Genomic DNA, 22,421 nt, shown 5'->3' with positions numbered 1-22,421 from the left:
GATAAGAATGGAGCTTCAAATTACACAACAGAAGGTACAAGAGGTGGAAACGAAGATGGAAAGTTTAAAAGCAGAAATATCAGTGATGAGTGATAGGATGGTTGTGATGGAATGTAAAGCAATGGAAAGACAACTTCGATTTAGAGGCATTCCAGAGAAAATGGCTGAGTCAACTCTGAAACAAATTACTGAAATAATTGCAGAATTTTTAAACAAAGAGAAAGAAGAGGTGGTAGCCAATCTGGATATAGCCTACAGAGTACATTCAAGGTATGCACAGCAAAAGGATTTGCCAAGATATATTATTAACTACAAAGAGAATGAAGGAGGAAATTATTAGAAAACATTTTGAATCCTCGTTAGTACTTGAAGGGACACGGGTCAGAATCATGAAGGAGCTACCAAGGAGAGTTCTGCAAGAGAGCAAGAAATACAGAGATCTAGCACAAAAATTGAAAATTATAAACATAAGATATAGATGGGCAATACCAGAAGGTCTGAGCTTTGAGTTCCAATCTGTGAGACAAGTGATTAAATCAAGGCACGCAATGGAAGTGTTTTTGTTGGAGAAAGAAAAGGACTTACCCAAAGCAAGTAGGCCTTAAATATGGAGTACAAATTATTATCATGGAATGGAATGTCAAGTCTGACATGGATCTCTGTATGTAGCAGCACTGACTCCATTTCTAACTGTGTGTATGCAAAGTTCTCTTCTCTTGCAGGTGCAAGGACTCTTCACAGACTGCTATCTACCCAAAGGATGTTTTGTCTACGGCAACTATCGTCCTGGGAAAGTTTCACTTCTCAGCTACTAACCGCTTCTTAGAGAAACCAAGGGGGGAGGATGGGCAATGCTGGGGTTTGCTACTTTGTACCTTTTCATATGATCTCATTCGCAACAAGCCATATGTACCAGCCGGGATATATCTCCTGGATAGTGGATTACAATGCGTGCTTGATTTCAGTAAAATCTTTGAAACCCAAGGACTCATGTCTTTGTGCAAGGATAGGCTGAAAGGCTACTTTTGTTGATCCACAAGCTGACATTTTGTTGCGAATCACCCATGGTCCCAATGCCTAATCTGGGACAGTCGGATTCCAAGGGCGCAGACCCCTTGTTTGATCCCTATACTTCCCCCGGCACGGGTGGACGGGACTCTACAGACCCCGTTCAAGGAGGAACGGAGCCGCTGGATGATCCTACGCTTGACACCACCATTGTTCAACGTAGAACGGGACAATTGGTCTCGCTTCCCACACCCAGACAGTGGGGATCCAGGCCTCAAGAGTCGAGGGAGAGGAGGATAAGCACAGCTTTTTCCAGGACGCAGATGGAAGGTAGATATGGTGCGATACCCGAGCATCCTTAAGACCGGTCCAGATACCTTTGGGATAGACAGGCCGAGCAGTTTGAGGGCTTTGGATCGGGTACAGATTCCGCCCAAAGAACCTGGGATTTTGTGGAGGATGCCCCTTGGTCGGGGCAACGGTAAAGACATAGCACCGAGCAGAATTGGGTGCAATTACAAAGTCATACAGTGGCTGTGGATGCAGGAATCTCCGCGATTACCGGCCTGACCAAAGGAATTTTGGCAGGGAGATCGGTCATGGAGGAAGGAGCACAAGGTATGGGAGAAATTAAACCTTGGCCCAGAGTAACGGCTTCCTACGCAGAGTATATGGAAACGGCCCACCTCCCGCGGGCGACATCCCCGGTGCATACCGAGCCCACGACGGGGGTGAATCCTGAGCGGATACAGTTTTTAGAAGAACGTTTATGTAATATGGAGGAAAGTTTGGCCCATGCAGTGCATTTACTGTCGGTACTAGTGATGGGGGACGGCAACCCGGGGCCAGACGGGGCGACTGGCCAAAACGTGGGACAACAGTTAGCAGCGCTACAGGAGCTGATCCCCACCGGGCCTCCGAGAGACCCCGCTGATCCTGCAGAAGAACCTCAAGACCCCCCTGATGACGATGATGATCACCCGATTATACCAGATGATGACAGAGATGGTGGCGGTGGTGGAGGGGATGAACCGCTAGATGAAGAGCCTTTAGACCCTAACCAGCCCATAATACCAGGGTCCCCAGGAGGCGGGGAACCGGTGATGCCTCCAGATGACGAAGAACCAATTAATCCTCCGGATGGAGAAGGACCGATAGTACCCCCTCCGAGAGATGGAGGTCCAGCGTTGCCCCCAGACGGAGGGAGACCAGTGATACCCCCTCCGAGACCCGATGGCCCAGTTCTGCCTCCGAATGGAGGGAGGCCGATTCGTCCGAGGCTGCTGCAGCAGCTACCAAGACTTCCCCCTGACTACAAGGGCCGCGTTTTCCGCTGCCGCGGAATTTACCACCGCTCCCACACCAACCGCAGCATTTGATAATTTAAATTGGGATTTTATGTTTGCTACGATGGAAAAGATGCAAATAGGCAAGATGTCTATTCAAGCAATGAAGGCAATATACAAGAATCAATCTGCAGCTATAGTTGTAAATCGTGATATAACAAAAAAATTAGAGATAAGAAAGGGAACGAGACAAGGGTGTCCATTCTCTCCATTATTGTTTGTGATGGTATTGGAAATTTTACTTAGGCAGATACGAGAAGATGACATGATAAGAGGTTTGAAAATTAAAAGTTTTTTTCTATAAAGTTAGAGCTTTTGCAGATGATGTGATGGTTATTGTTGAAGATCCTATTCAAAATATGCCAAGACTGATGGAGATAATAAAAGAATTTGGAGATTTGGCAGGATTTGATATAAACAAGGATAAATCTAAATTACTGTGTAAGACTATGTCTAAACAACAACAACAAAAATTAATGGAGATAACAAACTGTGAGGTAGTTCATAAAACAAAATATCTAGGTATTGAGTTGACTGCAAAAAATATTGACTTACTCAAGAATAATTATGATAAGCTATGGCAACAAATAGATAAAGACATGCTGAACTGGGATAAGATGAATTTGTCATGGTTGGGTCGTATTGCTGCAATTAAGATGAACGTACTTCCGAGGATAATGTTTTTAACGCAAACAATACCAATTGTGAAAGACAATAAGCAATTTGAAAAATGGCAAAGAAAGATTTTGAATTTTGTGTGGGCAGGGAAGAAGCCTAGAGTGAAGATGAAGGTATTATATGATGCCAAGGAAAGAGGTGGATTACAATTGCCAAATTTAAAATTATATCATGAAGCTATACGTTTGGTTTGGCTGAAAGGTTGGATGTTATTGAAAAATCACAAACTATTGACCTTGGAAGGATATAATAAACTTTTTGGATGGCATGCATATTTGTGGTATGAAAAGACTAAAGCTGATGCTATGTTTTTACATCATTTTGTGAGATGGAGTTTATTTGTGGTTTGGACAAAATATAAGAGATACCTAGATGAGAAGACACCAATGTGGATTGTACCAGCGGAAGTTGTAAACCCAAAAACGGAATATGATGGAGAGGAGTGGATGACATATAAAGAAATTCTCAGAGTAGATCAGAATATACATACTATTAAAACTAATGAAGAATTGTTATTTCAGTATAGTTGGTTTCAATATAGACAAATAAAAGATTTATATGATACAGATCGTAGAAAAGTAGGATTTAGGATGGAAAACTCGGAATTAGAAGAGTGTCTACTTCAAGAGGGGGAAAAATGATATCTAAAGTATATAATACTTTGTTGAAATGGTTTACAGAAGATGAGGTAGTTAAGGTTCAAATGGTGAAATGGGCAATAAACTGTAATAAAGATATACCGATGGAAGCTTGGGAGAGGTTGTGGAAAAATACTATGAAAATTTCAACATGTACCACTATAAGAGAAAATGTTTATAAAATGATTTATAGATGGTATCTAATGCCAAAAAAATTAGCTAACGGTAATAGTCAAATGTCAGATAAATGTTGGAAGTGTAAGAAACATGAAGGTTCTTTTTATCATATGTGGTGGACTTGTGAAAAAGCTAAACAGTTCTGGGGGGAAATTGTAGAGGTTATGTCAGAAAAATGTTGTTAAAAACCCAGAATTGTTATTATTATGTATGAACCTGGAAGAATTTGATAGAATGGACAGAATAATGGTGTTTTATATGGTTACTGCGGCCAGGATGTTATATGCACAGTTGTGGAAGACACAAGAGATACCATCAGTGGAAGATTGGATATGGCAGAAATGGATAAGCTTACAAGGAAGCTTAAAGAACAAGACACAGAGGAATATATTACGAGTTGGGAGAAACTTAAGAACTATATGGAAAAAAAGTGGGACATGAAAGGGAAGATGTGGTCTTTGGGTAATAGCTAAGAGGGGAGGATAGGTCTTCATTTTATTTGGAGAATGGAGATTTGAAATAGCATATAATCAAAGAATGATATATTATACTATATATTATAATTTAGAAGTTAATTCTAGAGGGTTAGCTTAAATATTGTAGATATTGATATATTACATTATATATAATAATTTAGAAGTTAATACTATAGGAGATAGTTAAGTAACGCAGATTAAGGGAATGGAAAACTGTTGGAAGTCAATTGTGAAAATGGGGGGGAGGGGATGGGGGGGTAATATAATGTGATGGCGATTGAAATTGAATATTATGATTGGTGTATATTGATCCATCCAATAATTTAAAAAACAAACAAACTTGAACTGCATTGCCCTTTGAAGAAAACAACATATTAACATCAATCCTACTATATACTTGAGTAAGCATGTTTCAGACAACTCACTTTATACCCTGGTGCACCAGCAGAGGGCCCTGCCGCGGAGGGAAGCCAAGGCAAGGCACCATGTCCCACCAGAAAATGTACTGTGGCAGGAAGGCCAGGCCAGGATCGGGAGGGGAACAGGTGGCAATACCAGCCCCCTTCTTTCACCCAGCTGGTATTAAGAGTGGAGCAGGTGGCAATGCCCACCCCCTGTCTCCACCCAGCTGGTATTAGGAGTGGAGCAGGTGGCAATGTCCGTCCAATTGCTTATCCCAGCTGGTATTAGGAGCAGAGCAGGTGGCAATGCCCACCCCCATTCAGCCAGCTGGGATCAGGAGCAGAGTAGGTGGCAATATCCACCCCACAAATTACCCAGCTGGTATTAGGAGAAGAACAGGTGGCAATGCCTTCCCCCCCTTCAGCCATCTGGGAACAGGAGCGGAGCAAGTGGCAATGTCTGCCCCCTGCCTTAACCCAGCTGGTATTAGGAGTAGAGCAATACCCACCCCCTTCAACCAGCTGGAATCAGGAGCAGAGCAGGTGGCAATGTCCACTCCACACCCTACTCAGCTGGTATTAGAAGTGGAATACAAAACCTACAGGAGTAACCCCCAAGCAACCAGCATCAAGTAACCCTAAAATAAGTCAGAGGGCAATACTTCTGCCTTATTTTTGGCTTATTTGATGCTGGGTATTAGAAGCAAAGCAGGTGGCAATGCCCACCCCCAACAATTCCCACCCTGCCTTAAGCCAGCTAATCTTAGGAGTGGAGCAGGTGGCAATAACCCAGCTGGTATTAGCAGTGGAGCAGGTGGCAGTGCCCTCCCCCTGCCTTAATGCAGCAGGTATTAGGAGTGGAGCAGGTGGCAATGCTCACCCCTGCCATAATGCAGCAGGTATTAGGAGTGGAGCAGGTGGCAATGCCCACTCCCACCAACACCCGGTTGGGATCAGGAGTGGAGCAGGTGGAAATTCCTGTCCCACTTCACCTGACTGGGATCAGGAGGGTAGCAAATGGCAATGGCCACCCCCACCAACACTCAGTTGGGATCAGGAGTGGAGAAGGTGGCAATGCCCACCCGTTGCCACATGGTTGGGATCAGGTACAGAGAAGGAGGCAATGCCCTTCTTCCCTTCACCCATCCAGGGTAAGGAGCATGGCAGGCAGCAATGCCTCCCTCCTTCAATCTACGGGAAGAAGGCACTGAGCAGGTGGCAATACCTTCACCATCTTCACTCTGCCGGAAACAGGCGCCACTCAGGCAGCAATGCCTGTCACCCTTCAACCTGCCAGAATCAGGAGCAGAGCAACTGGCAATACCCGCACCCCCTTCTTCTATCTGGTATTAGGAGCGGAGTAGGTGATAATGCCCACCCTCCCGACTTAACACAGCTGGTAGTAGCAGAGAAGGTGGCAATGCCCACACCCCAACATAACACAGTTGGTATTAGTAGCGGAGCAAGTGGACGTGCCCATCCCCCTTCACCTAGATGGGATCAGAAGAAGAGCAGAGGCAATACTCACTCCCTTCAACTTTCTGGGATGAGGAGTGGAGCAGATGGCAGTGCTCACCCCAGCCATCATCCAGTTGGGATCAGGAGTGAAGCAGGTGGCAATGCCCACCCCATGCTTTCACTTAGCTAGGATCAGGCGCAGAGCAGAAGGCAATGCTCTTCTTCCCTTCTCCCAGCCAGGATAAGGCGAGGAGCAAGTTGCAATACCCATCCCCTTCAATCTACTGGAATACGTCACTGAGCAGGTAGCCATGCCCACCGCTGCCTTCAGCCAGCTGGTATTAGGAGTGGAGGACGTGGCAATGCTCACCCCCATCTTAACACAGCTGGTATTAGGAGCAGAAATGAAATAAGCACAGTATCAATTAATTACAAAGTGTATTAAAGTGCAAGTGCTATAACTATTTCATATTGCTTGACTATTTCTTATTGCTTGAATCCACATGCATCAATAAATAAATAACCGGGAAATCATTTCTGATCCAACTCAACAGATATCCGAATATAATAAAGAGTCCTCTTTCCACATTTTTCGTCTCTTTTTCTCTTTTTTCTAGTGTCTTTCTTTATAGTCTTCCACAGTCCTCTAAATATAAATAAGCAGTCGTCCGTGAGACCGAAGAGAAGAATTCGGTGCCACGCCCAATCCGGGGCTGGCTACACAATGCAGATTTCATCCCTACTTCATCAGGGGTGTGTAGTCTGTTACAAACACAAATTTATCAATACATTTACATCTAGCAATAATTATATCCTAAACTCTTCACTTCATACAATTTTTTACTCACATACCATCAATCAAGAAGAATGGACAATGATCTTAGCACTCGGAACAAGGCAGCAGTGTTTTCTCTCGTGCGCTGTTCACATCCAGTGATTCCCTTTATATTCTATGCTGGCTAATTGGTAACACAAAAACTTAAAGGAGCCTGATTTGAAAGCTCACTGTTCAGACTCTTCGGCTTTACAAGTGTCAAGCCTATGAATCCAAAACGCTTCACAGCGGAAGAGCAACGTTTGTATGGATTCCCGACCACTTCTTCTAATTACCTCCAAAACAATTACCTTAAAGGCACTTTCCCTGTGTTTTTCCTCTTGAAAATGTGTGGTCAGAGGTGCCTCCTGGACATTATTTTGAATTCATGATATATGTTCGAGGTCTCTCACCTTAATTGGCCTCGAGGTACAGCCTATATAGATCAGTTGACAGGGGCACTCCAAAGCATATATCACTCCTGCAGTCTGGCAGTTGGCAAAGTGTTTAAACGTTAGTTTTTGTTCCTTAACCACAAATTCCTTGCCTTCCCAAAGAAGGCTGCAGATCTGGCAGTGCCTGCATCTGAAGTTACCCCATGGTAACTGCTGTTCCCCCTCTTTGAATCGTGTATCAGCATGGACCAGGTCATCCTTTAGATTCCTGGTCCTGCGGAAGCCAATCTGTGGTCTCTGCTCACAACCCTCAATCCCTTCTATAAGCTTCCAATGTTGGGAGATGATCCTTCTGATGTTATTTGCCAGAGGGGTATATTCCAGCGCCCATATAATTCTATTCCCTTGGCTCTGTTTCTTCGTCTCCAATAGAGACGCTCTCTGTGTAGATCTGGCTCATTCAGATCTACTCCAAAGCATATATGACCTGGTCCATGCTGACACACGATTCAAAGAGATACACGATTCAAAGAGATACACGATTCAAAGACACTAGAAAAAAGAGAAAAAGAGACGAAAAATGTGGAAAGAGGACTCTTTATTATACTCGGATATCTGTTGAGTTGGATCAGAAATGATTTCCCTGTTATTTATTTATTGATGCATGTGGATTCAAGCAATATGAAATAGTCAAGCAATATGAAATAGTTATAGCACTTGCACTTTAATACACTTTGTAATTAACTGATACTGTGCTTATTTCATTTTTGTTTCCCGGGAGGTCTCTCTTCTTTTTGCTTACTGGTTACGGGAACAGCCGTTTTGTTTGCTCTGGTATTAGGAGCACAGCAGGTGGCAATGTCCACCCCCGCCTTAACACAGCTGGTCTTAGGAGCAGAGTAGGTGACAAAGCCAACCCCCCACTTCACGTTGCCGAGATCACATATAATGGAAAAACCGCGGGCGGCCCTGGAACAACTATTGCAAAGAAACCACACAATGCCAGGAAACCACTAATGCAAATGTAAATATATTTCTATTCACATATAAAAGTGCAAAGTGCAAAGTGCAATGTGTTCAAGTATGCAATTCTTAAATACACACAACAGAAATACACAGTACAATCATATACAGCAGATGTATTCTTATTGTTATTCTTAAAGTTATTGGAGGATCTGAATATCCAATGTCCATTGTCAGTGAAAATAAAGTGTGACAGTTCTGCTGCAGAGCAATTGGCACGACACCAAACAATACGTGCCAGAAGTAAACATATTATAATCCGTTACCAAAATGTACGTGATGCCATTCACAGAGGTATAGTATGTTTGAGTCATTGTAAGTCAAATGAAAATTCTGCGGATCTGTTGACAAAGGGACAAAACCAGGAAATGTTGTCTAAATGCAAAGAAACGCTGGGTATCATGCCTCTTGTCTCAAGGAGGAGTGTTGACATAATGAGCCAAGAAGCATGTGTGCATCTTGCTGTTTAGGTCTGTCTGTCATAACTGATGTAATAGATCTATTTGACAGGTCCTTGGATGATGCAAGAGCGAAGAAACAGCTTAGTCACCTCACCTGATGTGCTGGGATTGGACACTGGGGGGTGCTATAGATGTATATAAGCCAGCTGTGTCTGGTGTAAGTGTGAAGCTTGTTCCAGTAAGTGCTTGGCGAAGCACTTTGACACTGAGAACAAAGTCTTGTATATAAGTCACTGTAAAATAAAACTGTACATACACTTTTACTACTACGAGTGTGTGGAAGCCTTATTGAGAGCTCAGCTACAGTTCAAACCATGCTGTGCCAACAGCCATATGCTTAGTTTGGGTGAGGGATTGGATATTGTTAGAAAATCATAAATTATTGACACTGGAAGGGTACAATAAAGCCTTTGGGTGGCTTGCATATTTATGGTATGGAAAGAGTAAGGCTGATGCGATGTTTTTACATCACTTTGTGAGGCGAAGTCTATTTGCAGTATGGACTAAACACAAGCGATATTTGAATGAAAGAACACCAATGTGGATTGTACCTGCAGAGGTTGTGAATCCAAGAACTGATTATGAAGGAGTGGAGTGGATGACATATCAGAACATTCTTAGAGTGCATCAGAATTTATACAATATTAAAAATAATGAAGAATTGCCATTTCGATATGGGTGGTTTCAATATATGCCGATAAAAGATTTGTATGACACTGATCAGAGGAAAGTAGGTTTTAGAGTAGAAAATTCAGAACTGGAACAACGTCTACTGCAGGGGGGGAATTGATATCTAAAGTGTATAAGATTTTGTTGAAATGGTTTACAGAAGATGAGACAGTAAAAGTTCAAATGGTAAAGTGGGCAATAAACTGTAATAAGGATATATTGATGGAAGCTTGGGAGAAATTGTGGAAAAATACTATAAAGACATCAACATGTACCACAATAAGAGAAAATGCATATAAAATGATTTATAGATGGTATCTCACGCCAAAAAAGCAAGCCAATGGAAATAGTCAGATGTCAGATAAATGTTGGAAATGTGGGAAGCATGGGGGTTCCTTTTATCATATGTGGTGGACGTGTGAAAAAGCTAAACAATTCTGGGGGGAAATAGTAGACGCTATGTCAGATTTATTGAAGAAAATAGTTGTTAGAAACCCAGAATTGTTATTGCTATGTATGAACCTAGAAGACTTTGACAAAATGGACAGGATAATGGTGTTTTATATGACTATGGCAGCTAGGATCATTTATGTGCACCTGTGGAAGACAAAAGAGTTACCATCGGTGGAAGATTGGATTTTAAAAACATTGAACTTGGCAGAAATGGATAAACTTACGAGGAAACTTCAAGAGGAAGATATGGAACAATATATAACAAGTTGGGAGAAATTTAAGAGCTATATAGAAAAAAAGTGGGACATTAAAGGGAAGGTGTGGTCTTTGGATACTTTTTGAGGGGAGGATAGTGTTCTGTTACTTTGATTTACTATAGAGGTAGTAATTATAATATTGGAGGTAAAAATATAGTTTGTGATAATATACCATGTTATTGATATATGTAGTTACAATACGTTATAATTTACTAGGTTATAATGTCATAAATTGGATAACAATATAAAGGATATTAATAATTTTGAACATTATAGATATGATAGATTTGTGTAATAGTATTATCTAAAGACATGTAATGGTATAGAATATATTATTATGACCTATTCTTAGAATGTATTATATAGCTATTAATATAGGGGGAATATTATACTATATATTATTGGATATTATTAATAGATAGTATTAAAAGATATGGAATGTTAGATAATGGTATTTATTATTAGATAGGTATTATTATATTATATGGAGTCTAGTTTGGTTAAGATTTTTTCTAAGAGATAATAAAGGGAATGGAAAACTGTCGGAAGTCAACGGAAAAGGGGGGGAAAGGGTGGGGGCAGGGTTCATTTGGAGCCGGAACGCACAGGAAGGGCGTTCCGGTACTTCTAAAAAGAGGTCACGTGGGTTTTGGCCCTGCCCACATGATTCCCTTTCCTGGAAGTGAACGCCGAGTGCTGCTGGGCTGCAAAGGTGCCTTCATTCATTCTGCTCTGCCCTTTTACTTTTATTTGTTGGGGGGGGAGAGAAAGCATGAATGCCGAGTGCTGCTGGGCTGCAAAGGAAGGCAAAGTGCTTGCATTCATTCTGCTCTGCTATTTTACGATCATTTCTGACTGGGCAGGGGTGGGGGGGGTGGGAAGAGAGAAAAAGCATGAATGCCGAATTCTGCTGGGCTGCCAAGGAAGGCAAGGTGCTTGCATTCATTCTGCTCTGCTCTTTTATGTTCATTTCTGACTGGGGCTGGGAGAGAAAATGAGTGAGTGAGTGCAAGCTAAGTGGTGCTGAGCTCCAAACTAACGCAAGCTGGTTGGAATTCATGCTGCTTTATTTTCATTTGTGACTTGAGAGAGTGAGTGAGTGGCTGCAAGCAGGGCTGGCTCTCCAGAGGAGGGTAGGCTGCTTTGAGTTAATTTTCCTTTAAAGAAATACCTGGAGACTTTTGCTGAAAGGGGCCTGAGGGGTGGATGTTGCCTTCTGACACACTTCCGGTGATGTCAGGGGGTGTGGCATATGCTAATGAGTTCCTGCAGTTCTTTTTCTAGGAAATGACCCCTGGGTGGGGGTATTATAATATGATGGAAAGTTAATTGTGTATGTTTATATTTGTATAATGACCCATCCAATAATTTTTTTTAAACAATTTTTATTGGTGAGTTCAAATTCAAAATCAAATACATACAAACAATCCCCTACCTAATTTACTATAGCCCCCACCCTTTCCTCCCCCCTCCTTATCGACTTCCAACAGCTTTCCAACCCTTAACCCTTTTTATTACTCCATTAAATTTCACTTAAATTCTTCTCTAACACATATATCATATCTCTTACTCTAAGCATAATCAAATTCCTGCATACACATACTATATTAAATCCCCAAATGAATATATTTTACTTTTCATTAGTTAAACTATATATTCTGGATATAATTTCCATAAACATACTGCTAGCTTAGATTGTTCTATATCATAATATCTCTTACTCTAAGCATAATCAAATTCTTTTGTATACATACTATACATACTATATTATATCCGCTAATGTATCCATTTTGCCCCTCTTTAATTAAACTATATGTTCAAAATAAAAATTTCTTAAACATAATACTAGCTTAGATTTTAATAGTTAAATTTCCCCCTTCATGGTAAAGTCACTACTCTCTTCCATTTACAACAGCCTATTTTAGTAATTCTCAAACTGCCACAGTTCTCCTTTCACATCCCATTTTTTTTCTAAGTATTGTTTCAATTTTCCCCAATCAGCAATATATTGTCCTGGATCAAGATCCTTAAGCTTTCTTGTCATTTTATCCATCTCCACCATGTACAGCAATTTGTAAATCCAATCTTCTACAGTTGGTACTTCTTGCACTTTCCATTTCTGCGCATATAAAAGTCTTGCCGCCGTGGTCATGTAAAATAACAATGTTCTATATTGTATTGGAACATTTTCCATTCCCAAGTTCAGTAGCAACAATTCTGGGTTCTTATTTATTTGAATTTGTAAAATTTCATTGATTACTTCAATTATATCTCCCCAGAATTGCTTGGCTACCTCACAAGTCCACCACATATGATACAATGATCCTTCATGCTTTTTACACTTCCAGCATTTGTCTGACATGTTGGTATTTCCTAGCGCAATTTTCTTTGGTGTTAGATACCATCAGTACATCATTTTGTATACATTCTCTTTAATATTTGTACATATTGAAATCTTCAACGTATTTTTCCACAGGTGCTCCCAAGCTTCCATTGTTATTTCTTTATGAAAATTTATTGCCCACTTCACCATCTGGACTTTCACTGTTTCATCTTCGGTATGCCATTTTAAGAGTATTTTATAAATCTTGGAAATGTCTTTCTTTCCCTCTTGTAAAATTACTTCCTCTAGTTCCGAATTTTCCGTCCTTATTCCTTCTTTTAAACAATCCGAGTTGTAAAGATCTCTAATCTGCCTATATTGAAACCAACCGTAAGTAGGAGACAACTCTTCCTCTGACTTTATTTTTATTATAGAATGCTGTATCTGTATTATCTCCTTGTAGGTTAGCCGTTGCTGTTCATTGTCAACTGTTCTCGGATCTATTACTTCATACGGAACTACCCATGAAGGAATTCCATCTCCCATATGGATTTTATGTTTCTTCCAGATTGTAAAGAGGCTTCTCCGAATATAATGGTGCAAAAACATAGAGTCCGCTTTTATTTTATCATACCACAAATACGCATGCCATCCAAATATTTTTTTGTGTCCCTCCAAGGCCAGTAGCTTACGGTTTTTTAACGTTATCCAATCTTTTAGCCACGTCAGACATATCGCTTCATAGTATAGTCTTATATTGGGCAGTTGTAAACCACCTCTTTCCTTGGCATCTTGCAGTACTTTCATTTTTACGCGTGGTTTCTTACCTGCCCACACAAAGTCGGAAATTTTCCTTTGCCATTTATCGAATTGTTTAGAGTCTCGGATAATTGGAATTGTTTGCAACAGGAATATCACTCGCGGTAAAACGTTCATCTTTACTGCCGCTATTCTTCCCAACCATGATAAGTTCAATTTGTTCCACTTTATCAGGTCTCTGTCTATTTGTATCCACAATTTCTCATAGTTGTTTTTAAATAAATCTATATTTTTGGCAGTCAGTTCCACACCAAGATATTTAACTTTATTTGTTACCTCACAGTCCGTTATTTCCATCAGTTCTTGTTGTTTTTGTTTAGTCATATTTTTACATAGTATCTTCGACTTCCTTTTATTCACATAAAATCCAGCCAAATCTCCAAATTCCTTTATTTTCTTTATTACCTATGGCATGTTATCAATTGGATCCTCTACTATTAACATTATATCATCCGCAAATGCTCTGATCTTGTAGGAATATTCCTTTATTTTTATGCCTCGAATCATGTCGTCCTCTCTTATTTGAATCATCAGTATTTCCAAGATCAAAATAAACAATAATGGAGACAAAGGGCAGCCCTGTCTTGTGCCTTTACTTATTTTCAATTTCTTAGTCAGATCGTCATTTACTACAATCGCTGCACTCTGGTCTTTGTAAATTTTTATCACCGCTTGTATGAACTTTCCTCCCAATTGCAGCCTTTCCAAGGTGGCAAACATAAAGTCCCAGTTCAAATTGTCAAATGCTTTTTCTGCATCCACGAAGAAGAAACCCACCTCCCTGTCACAGTGCTTATCGTAATATTCAATAGCATTTATTACTGTCCTCAAATTATCTTTAATTTGTCTATTAGGTAAAAAGCCAGCCTGTTCTTCTGCGATGAATTCCAACAACCAACCTTTTATCCTCTCTGCCAATACTTTTGCAAATATTTTATAATCATTATTCAATAATGAAATTGGTCTATAGCTTTTTACATTGGTCGCATCTTGTCCATCCTTCAGAATCAGTGAGATATTAGCTTCATTCCACGATTTGGGAATACTTTAATCTTGCATGGCTCCATTCATTACTTCTTTCAGAAAAGGTGCTAATTCATTAGCCATCACTTTATAAAGTTTTGCCGTTAATCCATCTGGTCCTGGAGCCTTCCCAAATTTCATTGATTGAACAGCTTCCTTTATTTCCTCTTCCGTCACTTCCCCATTTATTTTCTCTTTCCATGCTTCGGAGATTGCCGGTAACTTCATCTTCTCCAAATATTCTACTATTGATTATTTGTTCACCTCTTTTTTTTGGTATAATTTTGCATAAAATTTTTAAAAAGCTCTACTGATGGCTGCTTGATCCATAAGTATCTTATCATCTTCTCGAATTTTGCTAATTATTTTCTTCTCCTTCCTTTTTTTTAATTGCCATGCCAAGTATTTCCCAGGTTTATTTGCCCCTTCAAATGACCTCTGATTCATTTTCTTTAAGTTCCACTCTAATTCTTTATTGTTCATTGCTGTTAATTGCTCTTGCAATATTTTAATGTCCTGATATATTTTCTTTTTCCCTGGTCTTTTCTTAAGTTGTATCTCTTTGGCTTTTATTTTTTCCATTATTTCAGATCTCTTCCTTTTTCCTCCTGGCTCTTGCATTCAAGTCCATCAGTATGCCTCTGATCACAGCCTTATATGTATCCCATACCTTGCTAGTTGATACCTCTTTGTTCAAATTGCACTGTACAAAGAACTTGGTCTCTCTTCGCAAAAAATCAATATTTTCTACCGTCTGTAGTAAATCTTCGTTTATTCTCCATCCTCTTCTTTTATTGTTTTTCCCAAACTGCCACATAATTGGATTATGGTCTGAGCCTACTTTGGGCATTATTTCCACATCTCTAGTCCACAATACCAGTTCTTTAGAGGCCCAGATCATATCAATCCTCGAGGAAGTAAAATGTCTTGCAGAATAAAACGTGTATTGTCTGCTTTTAGGATTCTGTCTTCTCCATACATCTTCCAAGCTTTCTTGTTCCTTTAATGCAAAAAACGACTTTGGCAATATTCCTCTTTTCTTTTTCATAACTGTAGACTTCTTATCTTCATCTATATTAGTAACTCCATTAAAATATCCTGCTAAGATTATCTGGTCATAAGACATCTCATCTAATTGTTTCGCCAAATCTTTAAAAAAAATTTCTTTTGCACCGTTAGGCGCATATACTCCAATCACCAACATCTTCTTTGAATTCCAAATTACTTCCACTGCTAAATATCTGGCCTCTGCGTCGCTCACCACTAATTTGGGTTGCAGCTCTTCTTTTATATACACCACAACTCCTCTTTTCTTCTTTTTGGACACAGCTGCAAACTCAATTCCTAATTTTGCACATTTCAGATACAACACACAATGTTACATTTTTGTTTAAGTAGCCAGTGGAAAATAGTCTTTCGTTTACAGGGTGAATTCAGTCCATTAACATTCCAAGATATAATTTTGCACTCCATGGTCAAATTCTTGTACGTTTTGGTAAGTCCTTTTCATTTTGCATAATAAACATTTCCATCTCATGACCAGATCTGATACATTTTCTTTCCCCTCCAAATTCAAAAGCCAGTCCTTCCGGTATTTCCCATCTGTATCTGATTTTCAAACCCTTTAACATCTGGACCAGCTCTCTGTATTTTTTCCAGGCCAATAAGACCGATCTGGGTAGTTCTTTCATAATTCTCACCACTTTTCCATCGATTTCTAATGGATCTTGAAATTGTTTGGTCACAATTAACTCTCTTGTATTTCTTGTCGTAAATTGCACAATCATGTCCCTTGGTAGCTTCTTCTGCGGCGCAAATCTTGAGTTGATTCTGTATGCCATATCAAGGAGTGCTGCAATTTCTTCTTCCTCCTTCCCCAGGTAGCCTGCCAAAATTTCTGTAATCTGCTCTTGGGCTGACTTTTCCTCGGTTTCCAGAATCGAATGAAATCTAAGTTGCTTTTCCATTTGTTTACATTCTGCGGTTGCCATTCTCCCTCTCATTGCTCTCATCCCCGTTTTCTGCACCTCTGTTAAAGACTCAACTGCATTTTCTACCACATTCACTCTTTGCTGTGTAGCTTGCAAGTCATTTTGTATTTTGTCCATACCTTTTGTCAGTTCTGCCATATCCGACTTGAGTGTCTCTTTGAAGTCTTTAAACTCTTTCGCCATCTCTTGTATCATTTCCTTAAGTTCTTTATTTCCCTCTGCAATTGCCGCTTGCCACTCCTTTTTCAACATCGTGGGGCTAGCTCTGCCCCGCTCCCACGAGTCCGCTCTTTTCCTTAACTCCATGGCGCTTATCTGTATTTTCTGCTATTTTTTAAAGTTCCAGATCAATTAACTTTTGTCTTTTAAACTGTCCAAAATGTCGGGCGTTTTTTTCTGTATGGTTTTACATGAAGCACTCGCCCGTACCTTTTCCAAGATGGCCTACTTCCACTTCCACTGAAGCCGCTGTCTTGCCCTTTTCCAAAATGGCGATTTTCTACTTCCGGTGTTGGAAAGAGCCGCCTCTCTCCCAGTTCTTTATGGTACTGACGTATTTCCTGTTCCTTTACAATCCACAGCAGTTCTCGCGATATTATAACTTTCTCACAGTTGACTATCTGTTCCTCACCACGGGTATGTAAACAAAATCAGTTTTCCGCGCTAATTATACTTTACAATGTCTCTTTTTAAAAAAATTTCTCTTGCCGGAGTTTCCCCTTTTGTTAGTCTGCCTGTTGCAGTTTTTTTAATCTTCTTTAGTACTCTATTTTTTGTGTTAATCTGTCCCGTTTTGAGAGATAGCAATCTTTACCTTCTTAGATGTTTTCTTGGGTTGTAATCGCTGCTTCGATTATCTAATCGCATCAGATTTCCTTGCTGCTTTACCAAGGCTTGGGCATGTAGGTCTTATGCCAAGAAGAATGACTCCAGAGCCGCTGCAGAGATCTTAGCAAAACCTGTCTTTGGGTGGGACCTCAAGGGCGGGTGGGGTTCCATTGCGTAGGACACCCCCCTTGCCCGAGATCGACATGCCCTCAGGTTCTTGAGCGTTCCTGCCTGTTCTCCACCTGAGAACAGGTGGCTGCAGGCAATTTGCGCCCCCCCCCAGCCTTCCAAACAGCGGCACAGACAGTTCAGCTCTCAGAGCTGCATTAGACCCCCATGGATCCCAAACCAGAAGTCCCCCAATAAATTTTTTTATAATGAAAATAAAGAAAATTTTATAATGAAAATAAATACTGACGCACAGCCCCCAGGTGAAAATACTTAAAGGTACATTGTTTCTTAAACACACATCTAGATTACAATTTGTAAAGCGATATTATACCAATAAAACAGAACAAGTTATACTCTAGAATTTAAACCTTCAGGACTCTAAGAGCCCAAATGATGTTCCACTCAGCCTCACATCTCAGTAAGTCCTTCTGGGTATGGTGCTGACCTCCCCTGGATGAAACATACAACACAGAGAATCTGAATTCATTCTCGGTTCTATGATGTGAAATAAAATGATCTACCAAAGGGACATCAGTCACATGATCTCTAATTCATGAAATGTGCTCCAGAATCTGGATGCGGACCAGGAGCATTGTGCTTCCCACGTAAACTTTATTACACGTACAGAACATGGCGTACACAACAGATTCCGTTTGGCAAGTTGAAAAATGCTTCAATGTCACATTGAACGTTGATCCCTCCACTCTAATTGTATTGCCTTCATACACTAAGGGCGCGGGTGGGCATTGCTGGGCGTGGGCATTGCCACCTGCTCTGCACCCAATACCAACTGTGTTAAGGCGAGCACTGGGCATTGCCATCTACTCTGGTCCCAATACCAGATGGGTGAAGGGGGTGCAGGCATTGGCAGTTGCTCTGCTCCTGATTCTGGCAGGTTGAAGGGGAATGGGAATTACTGCCTGCTTGGCACTTGATTCCGGTAGATTGAAGGCAGTGGACATTGCCACCTGCCCTGCTCTTTATCCCAGCTGGGTGAAGGAAAGAAGGGCACCGCCTCCTGCTCTGCACCTGATCTGAAGGCACAGGACAGGAATTGCCACCTTCTCCACTCCTGATCCCAACTGGGTGAAGTGAGGCAGGCATTGCTATCTACTATTCCTGATCTCAGCTGGGTGAAGGGGGGTGGTTATTACCACGTGCACTGCTCCTAATACCAGCTGAGTTAAAATAATAATAATATTAGATTTATATACCGCCCTTCAGGACAACTTAATGCCCACTCAGAGCAGTTTATGTGTTATTATAAGCAGTTATAAGTGTTATTATTACCCCACAACCATCACCCTGTGAGGTGGGTGGGGCTGAGAGAGCTCCAGAGAACTGTGACTCACCCAAGGTCACCCAGCTGGCTTCATGGAGGAGTGGGAAATCAAACCCAGCTCTCCAGATTAGAGCCCCATGCTCTTAACCACTACACCAAACTGGCTCTCATAAGGCATGGGATGGGCATTGCTACCTGCTCTGCTCCTAATATGATCTGGGTTAAGCTGGGGGGTGGGCATTGCCACCTGTTCCATTCCTAATACCAGCTGGGTGAAAGCAGGGGACTGGTATTGCCACCGGTTCCCATCCCAATCCCGGCCTGGCCTTCTTGCCATGGCACATTTTCTGGAAGGACATGGTGCCTTGCCTTGGCTCCCCTCCGCAGCAACACCCTCTGGTGGTGCACCAGGGTATAAAGTGAGTTGTCTGAAATACACTTACTGAATTATGTAGTAGGATTTATTTATAGAAGTAGTCACACAGTAGGATCACTATAACATATCAAGAGATTCCTATATCATTAATAATTCCTGTAATGCTCCTGTTGGAAATGGAAAAACATTCACACAAGTGCTACAATACAGATGCTATCAATTCATCCTACTATATAATTGAGTAAGCATGTTTCAGACGACTCACTTTATACCCTGGTGCACCACCAGAGGGTGCTGCTTCAGAAGGAAGCCCAGGCAACTCACCATATCGCTCCAGAAAACATGCCATGGTGGGAAGCCCAGGCCAGGAACAAGAGCTAAGAGGGTGGCAATGCCCTCCCCGCGCCTTAACCCAGCTGATATTAGGTGTAGAGTAGGTTGCAATGGCCACCCCGCCACCTTAACCCAGCTGATATTAAGAGGAGAGCAGGTGGCAATACCTACCCCCCTTCAGACAGCTGGGATCAGGAGCAGAGCAGGTAGTAATGCCCACTCTCTGGTTTAACCTAGCTGTTATTAGGAGCGGAACAGGTGGCAATACCCTCCCTCCTCACCTAGCTGGGATCAGAAGCAGAGCAGGTGTCTATGCCCACTCTCCACCTTAACAAAGACGGTAATAGGAGCAGAGTAGATGGTAATGCCCACCCCCACCTTAACACAGTCGATATTAGGAGCGTAACAGGTGGCAGTGCCCACCCCCACTTAACCCAGCTGGTATTAGGAGTGGAGCAGATGGCAGTGCCCTCCTCCCTTCACCCAGCTGGTATTCATCCGCCCCTGCATTAACCCAGCTGGTATTCGGAGCAGAGGATGTGGCAGTGCACACTCCCACCTTAACCCAACTGGTATGCCCATCGGAAACTTCCATTAGATGGGCAGTTGATTATTCACAGTTGGCTAGGGACATCAGTAGGATTGTTAAGAGACATTGGCACTTGGTGTGTCATGTACCGGGGTGCTTGGACCCACCATCGGTAGGTTTTCCTCACAAAGCCAATGTGAAAGATAGGTTGGTCCATTCCCGTTTTGCAAATATCAGCACTATAGAATCTGGCCCTAAAGGCTACTTCCAGTGCGGGAGGTGCAATGTGTGTAATCTGGGGGCCGTGGGGGAGACCTTTAGGGTCTCTACCTCAGGCTGAGAGATACCTTTAAATCATTTCTCCACCTGTAGTACCAGTGGGATAGTGTACATTACTGAATGCAGCTGCCCACGCATTTATGCCGGAAGCACAAGCAGGCAGATTAAAGTGCGCATACAAGAGCACATCTCTAGGATAAGGAACAAATGTTTTGATGCACCCCTCACACAACATTTTGTGGTCCATTACAACACAGAAAGACAGTTCAGATTCTCAGTTCAACAGGTCATACAAAAGGAAAGATGCAGGGACCTTAATAAGGAACTAATGAGAAGGGAGGCGTACTGGACCTTTGAGCTAGACTGTTTAGGACCTTTTGGTCTGAACACTCTCATTGACTATTCGGGGTTTGTGGAGTAACATCATCTTGAGCTATTGCTGTTAATAACTTGAGAATTCTAACCGTGTAAGTCAAAGGCATTAGCAGCTCCATAGAAACACCAGTCCTCCAAAGAGAGGTATAAAATCCTGAGCACCCAGCGTGTCCAATCTGTGAGGGAAATCCAATTTTTGTAAACAAAATTCCAATCTGTAAGCATGAACCTAATAGGGTATTGTCCGCCTCTCCTGATCAGAGCCCTCTTCATCAACAGATGGTCAGTTTTCCTCTGTGGCCAATGAAAGTGAGTCCTGAAATCAAAGATGGCCAAAGAAAGTAGCCGCTCCCTCCTTTCTGTCTTCATGAAAAAAGGAAGTATATTGAATTTGGAAAAATATGATAAAAGGGCAAAGACCTTACCGAGGGAGGCCACGGTCTCGTAATTCTCCTGCATCACTTCCCAGTAGAGTTTTCTTTGGCCTGGACCCAGGAGAGCCCATTCCTCCTCCGTGAAGAACACGGCTACTTCCAGAAAGGACTTCGGGAATGCCTGAAAGAGGAAAATATTGCCCACTTGATCCTCTATTCTTGTGCCTGAGCATTCAGGAAAAAAGAAAACATCCCTTCAGCCATTCATTTGATTAAAGGAATGCAATACAGCAAACCGAGGGCAAGAGAAACTGCTTCCCCCCTCCCTCCACAGCCCCAGCCTCTAATAGGTATAATACACTGAGAGTCTCCAAGGAAGCCAGAACATTGGGGAGAATTGGGCTTCGGTTGGTCAAGTCCAGTTAAACGTGAACACCAGTTGACTGTTCCCACGTGCCTTGTCTTGCCTCACCCTGCCCCACACCATGGAAATACACTGAAATAGTGCATTTCTATGTATTTCCTCTTTCCTGGAAGTTTTCCTCTTTCAGTCTTTCTGCCTGCAGAGGTGCTCTGTGTTTATTTATGATATTCCATTTCTAAACCACCTTCCCAGTCAGTCGGGCTCAGGGATTTACACATACAATTTGAAACAGTAAAAACATCATAAACATTTAAAATATTTAAGCATTTAAAACATTTTTCTGTATACAGTAAAATTTCTCAGTGACAGATACAAATAATTAAAATTCAGCATTTTAAATGCAGGGCCTAGGTCTTGCAAAATGCCTTGCATCAGACTTTGTGAGCTCCTGCCTGGGTGGTGGACCTTCTTCAATGGTATGGCTGGCGAGAGGGTGGCCGAGACCCCACCAAATGCCTGACGGAACATCTCCATCTTGCAGGCCCGGCGGAAAGATAACAAATCCTGGTCTCCTCAGACAGAGAGTTCCACCAGGTCGGAGCCAGGGCTGAAAAGGCCCTGGCTCTGGTAGACACCAGACAGACCTCCCTGAGGCCAGTGACCATCAGTAGATGCTTAGTCTTGTGTGACGCTAAAGAAAGAGGTGGACTGCAGTTGCCGAATATTAGATTATACCATGAAGCAATATGTCTAGTTTGGTTAAAAGAGTGGATGTCACTGAAAGATCGCAAGCTCTTAACATTGGAAGGTTATAAGAAGTTGTTTGGATGGCATGCCTACTTGTGGCAGGATAAAATAAAAACTGATTCTATGTTTTTGCATCACTATATCAGAAAGAGCCTCTTCACGATCTGGAAAAAATATAAAAAATATCTGGGTGAAGGCATCCCCTCCTGGGTGGTACCGTTTGAAGTGATTGATCTGAGAGCTATCTACAACGAAGAACAGTGTTTACCATACAAAGAGATATTGATTATGGAACAAAAAATGATAAGAATTAAATCTGAGGAAGAGTTATCTTCTTGTTATGGATGGTTCCA

At 41.7% G+C, this 22,421-nt stretch overlaps 1 protein-coding gene across 1 annotated transcript in view; it reads right to left on the bottom strand.

The window, feature by feature from the left end:
- Positions 1 to 22,421, bottom strand: part of LOC129327249 (zinc finger protein 665-like) — a 34,998-nt gene that overhangs the window by 5,885 nt on the left and 6,692 nt on the right. The window contains exon 2 of the mRNA XM_054975734.1: positions 21,009 to 21,138. Coding sequence (XP_054831709.1) covers positions 21,009 to 21,138 — 130 coding nt within the window. The remainder of the gene's footprint in view (positions 1 to 21,008; positions 21,139 to 22,421) is intronic.

The sequence above is a fragment of the Eublepharis macularius genome, chromosome 4 (assembly GCF_028583425.1).
Source record: "Eublepharis macularius isolate TG4126 chromosome 4, MPM_Emac_v1.0, whole genome shotgun sequence".
NCBI classification, from domain to species: Eukaryota; Metazoa; Chordata; class Lepidosauria; order Squamata; family Eublepharidae; genus Eublepharis; species Eublepharis macularius.
Note: the sequence above shows the minus strand (reverse complement) of the source record. Positions and strands in the feature narration are given on the sequence as shown.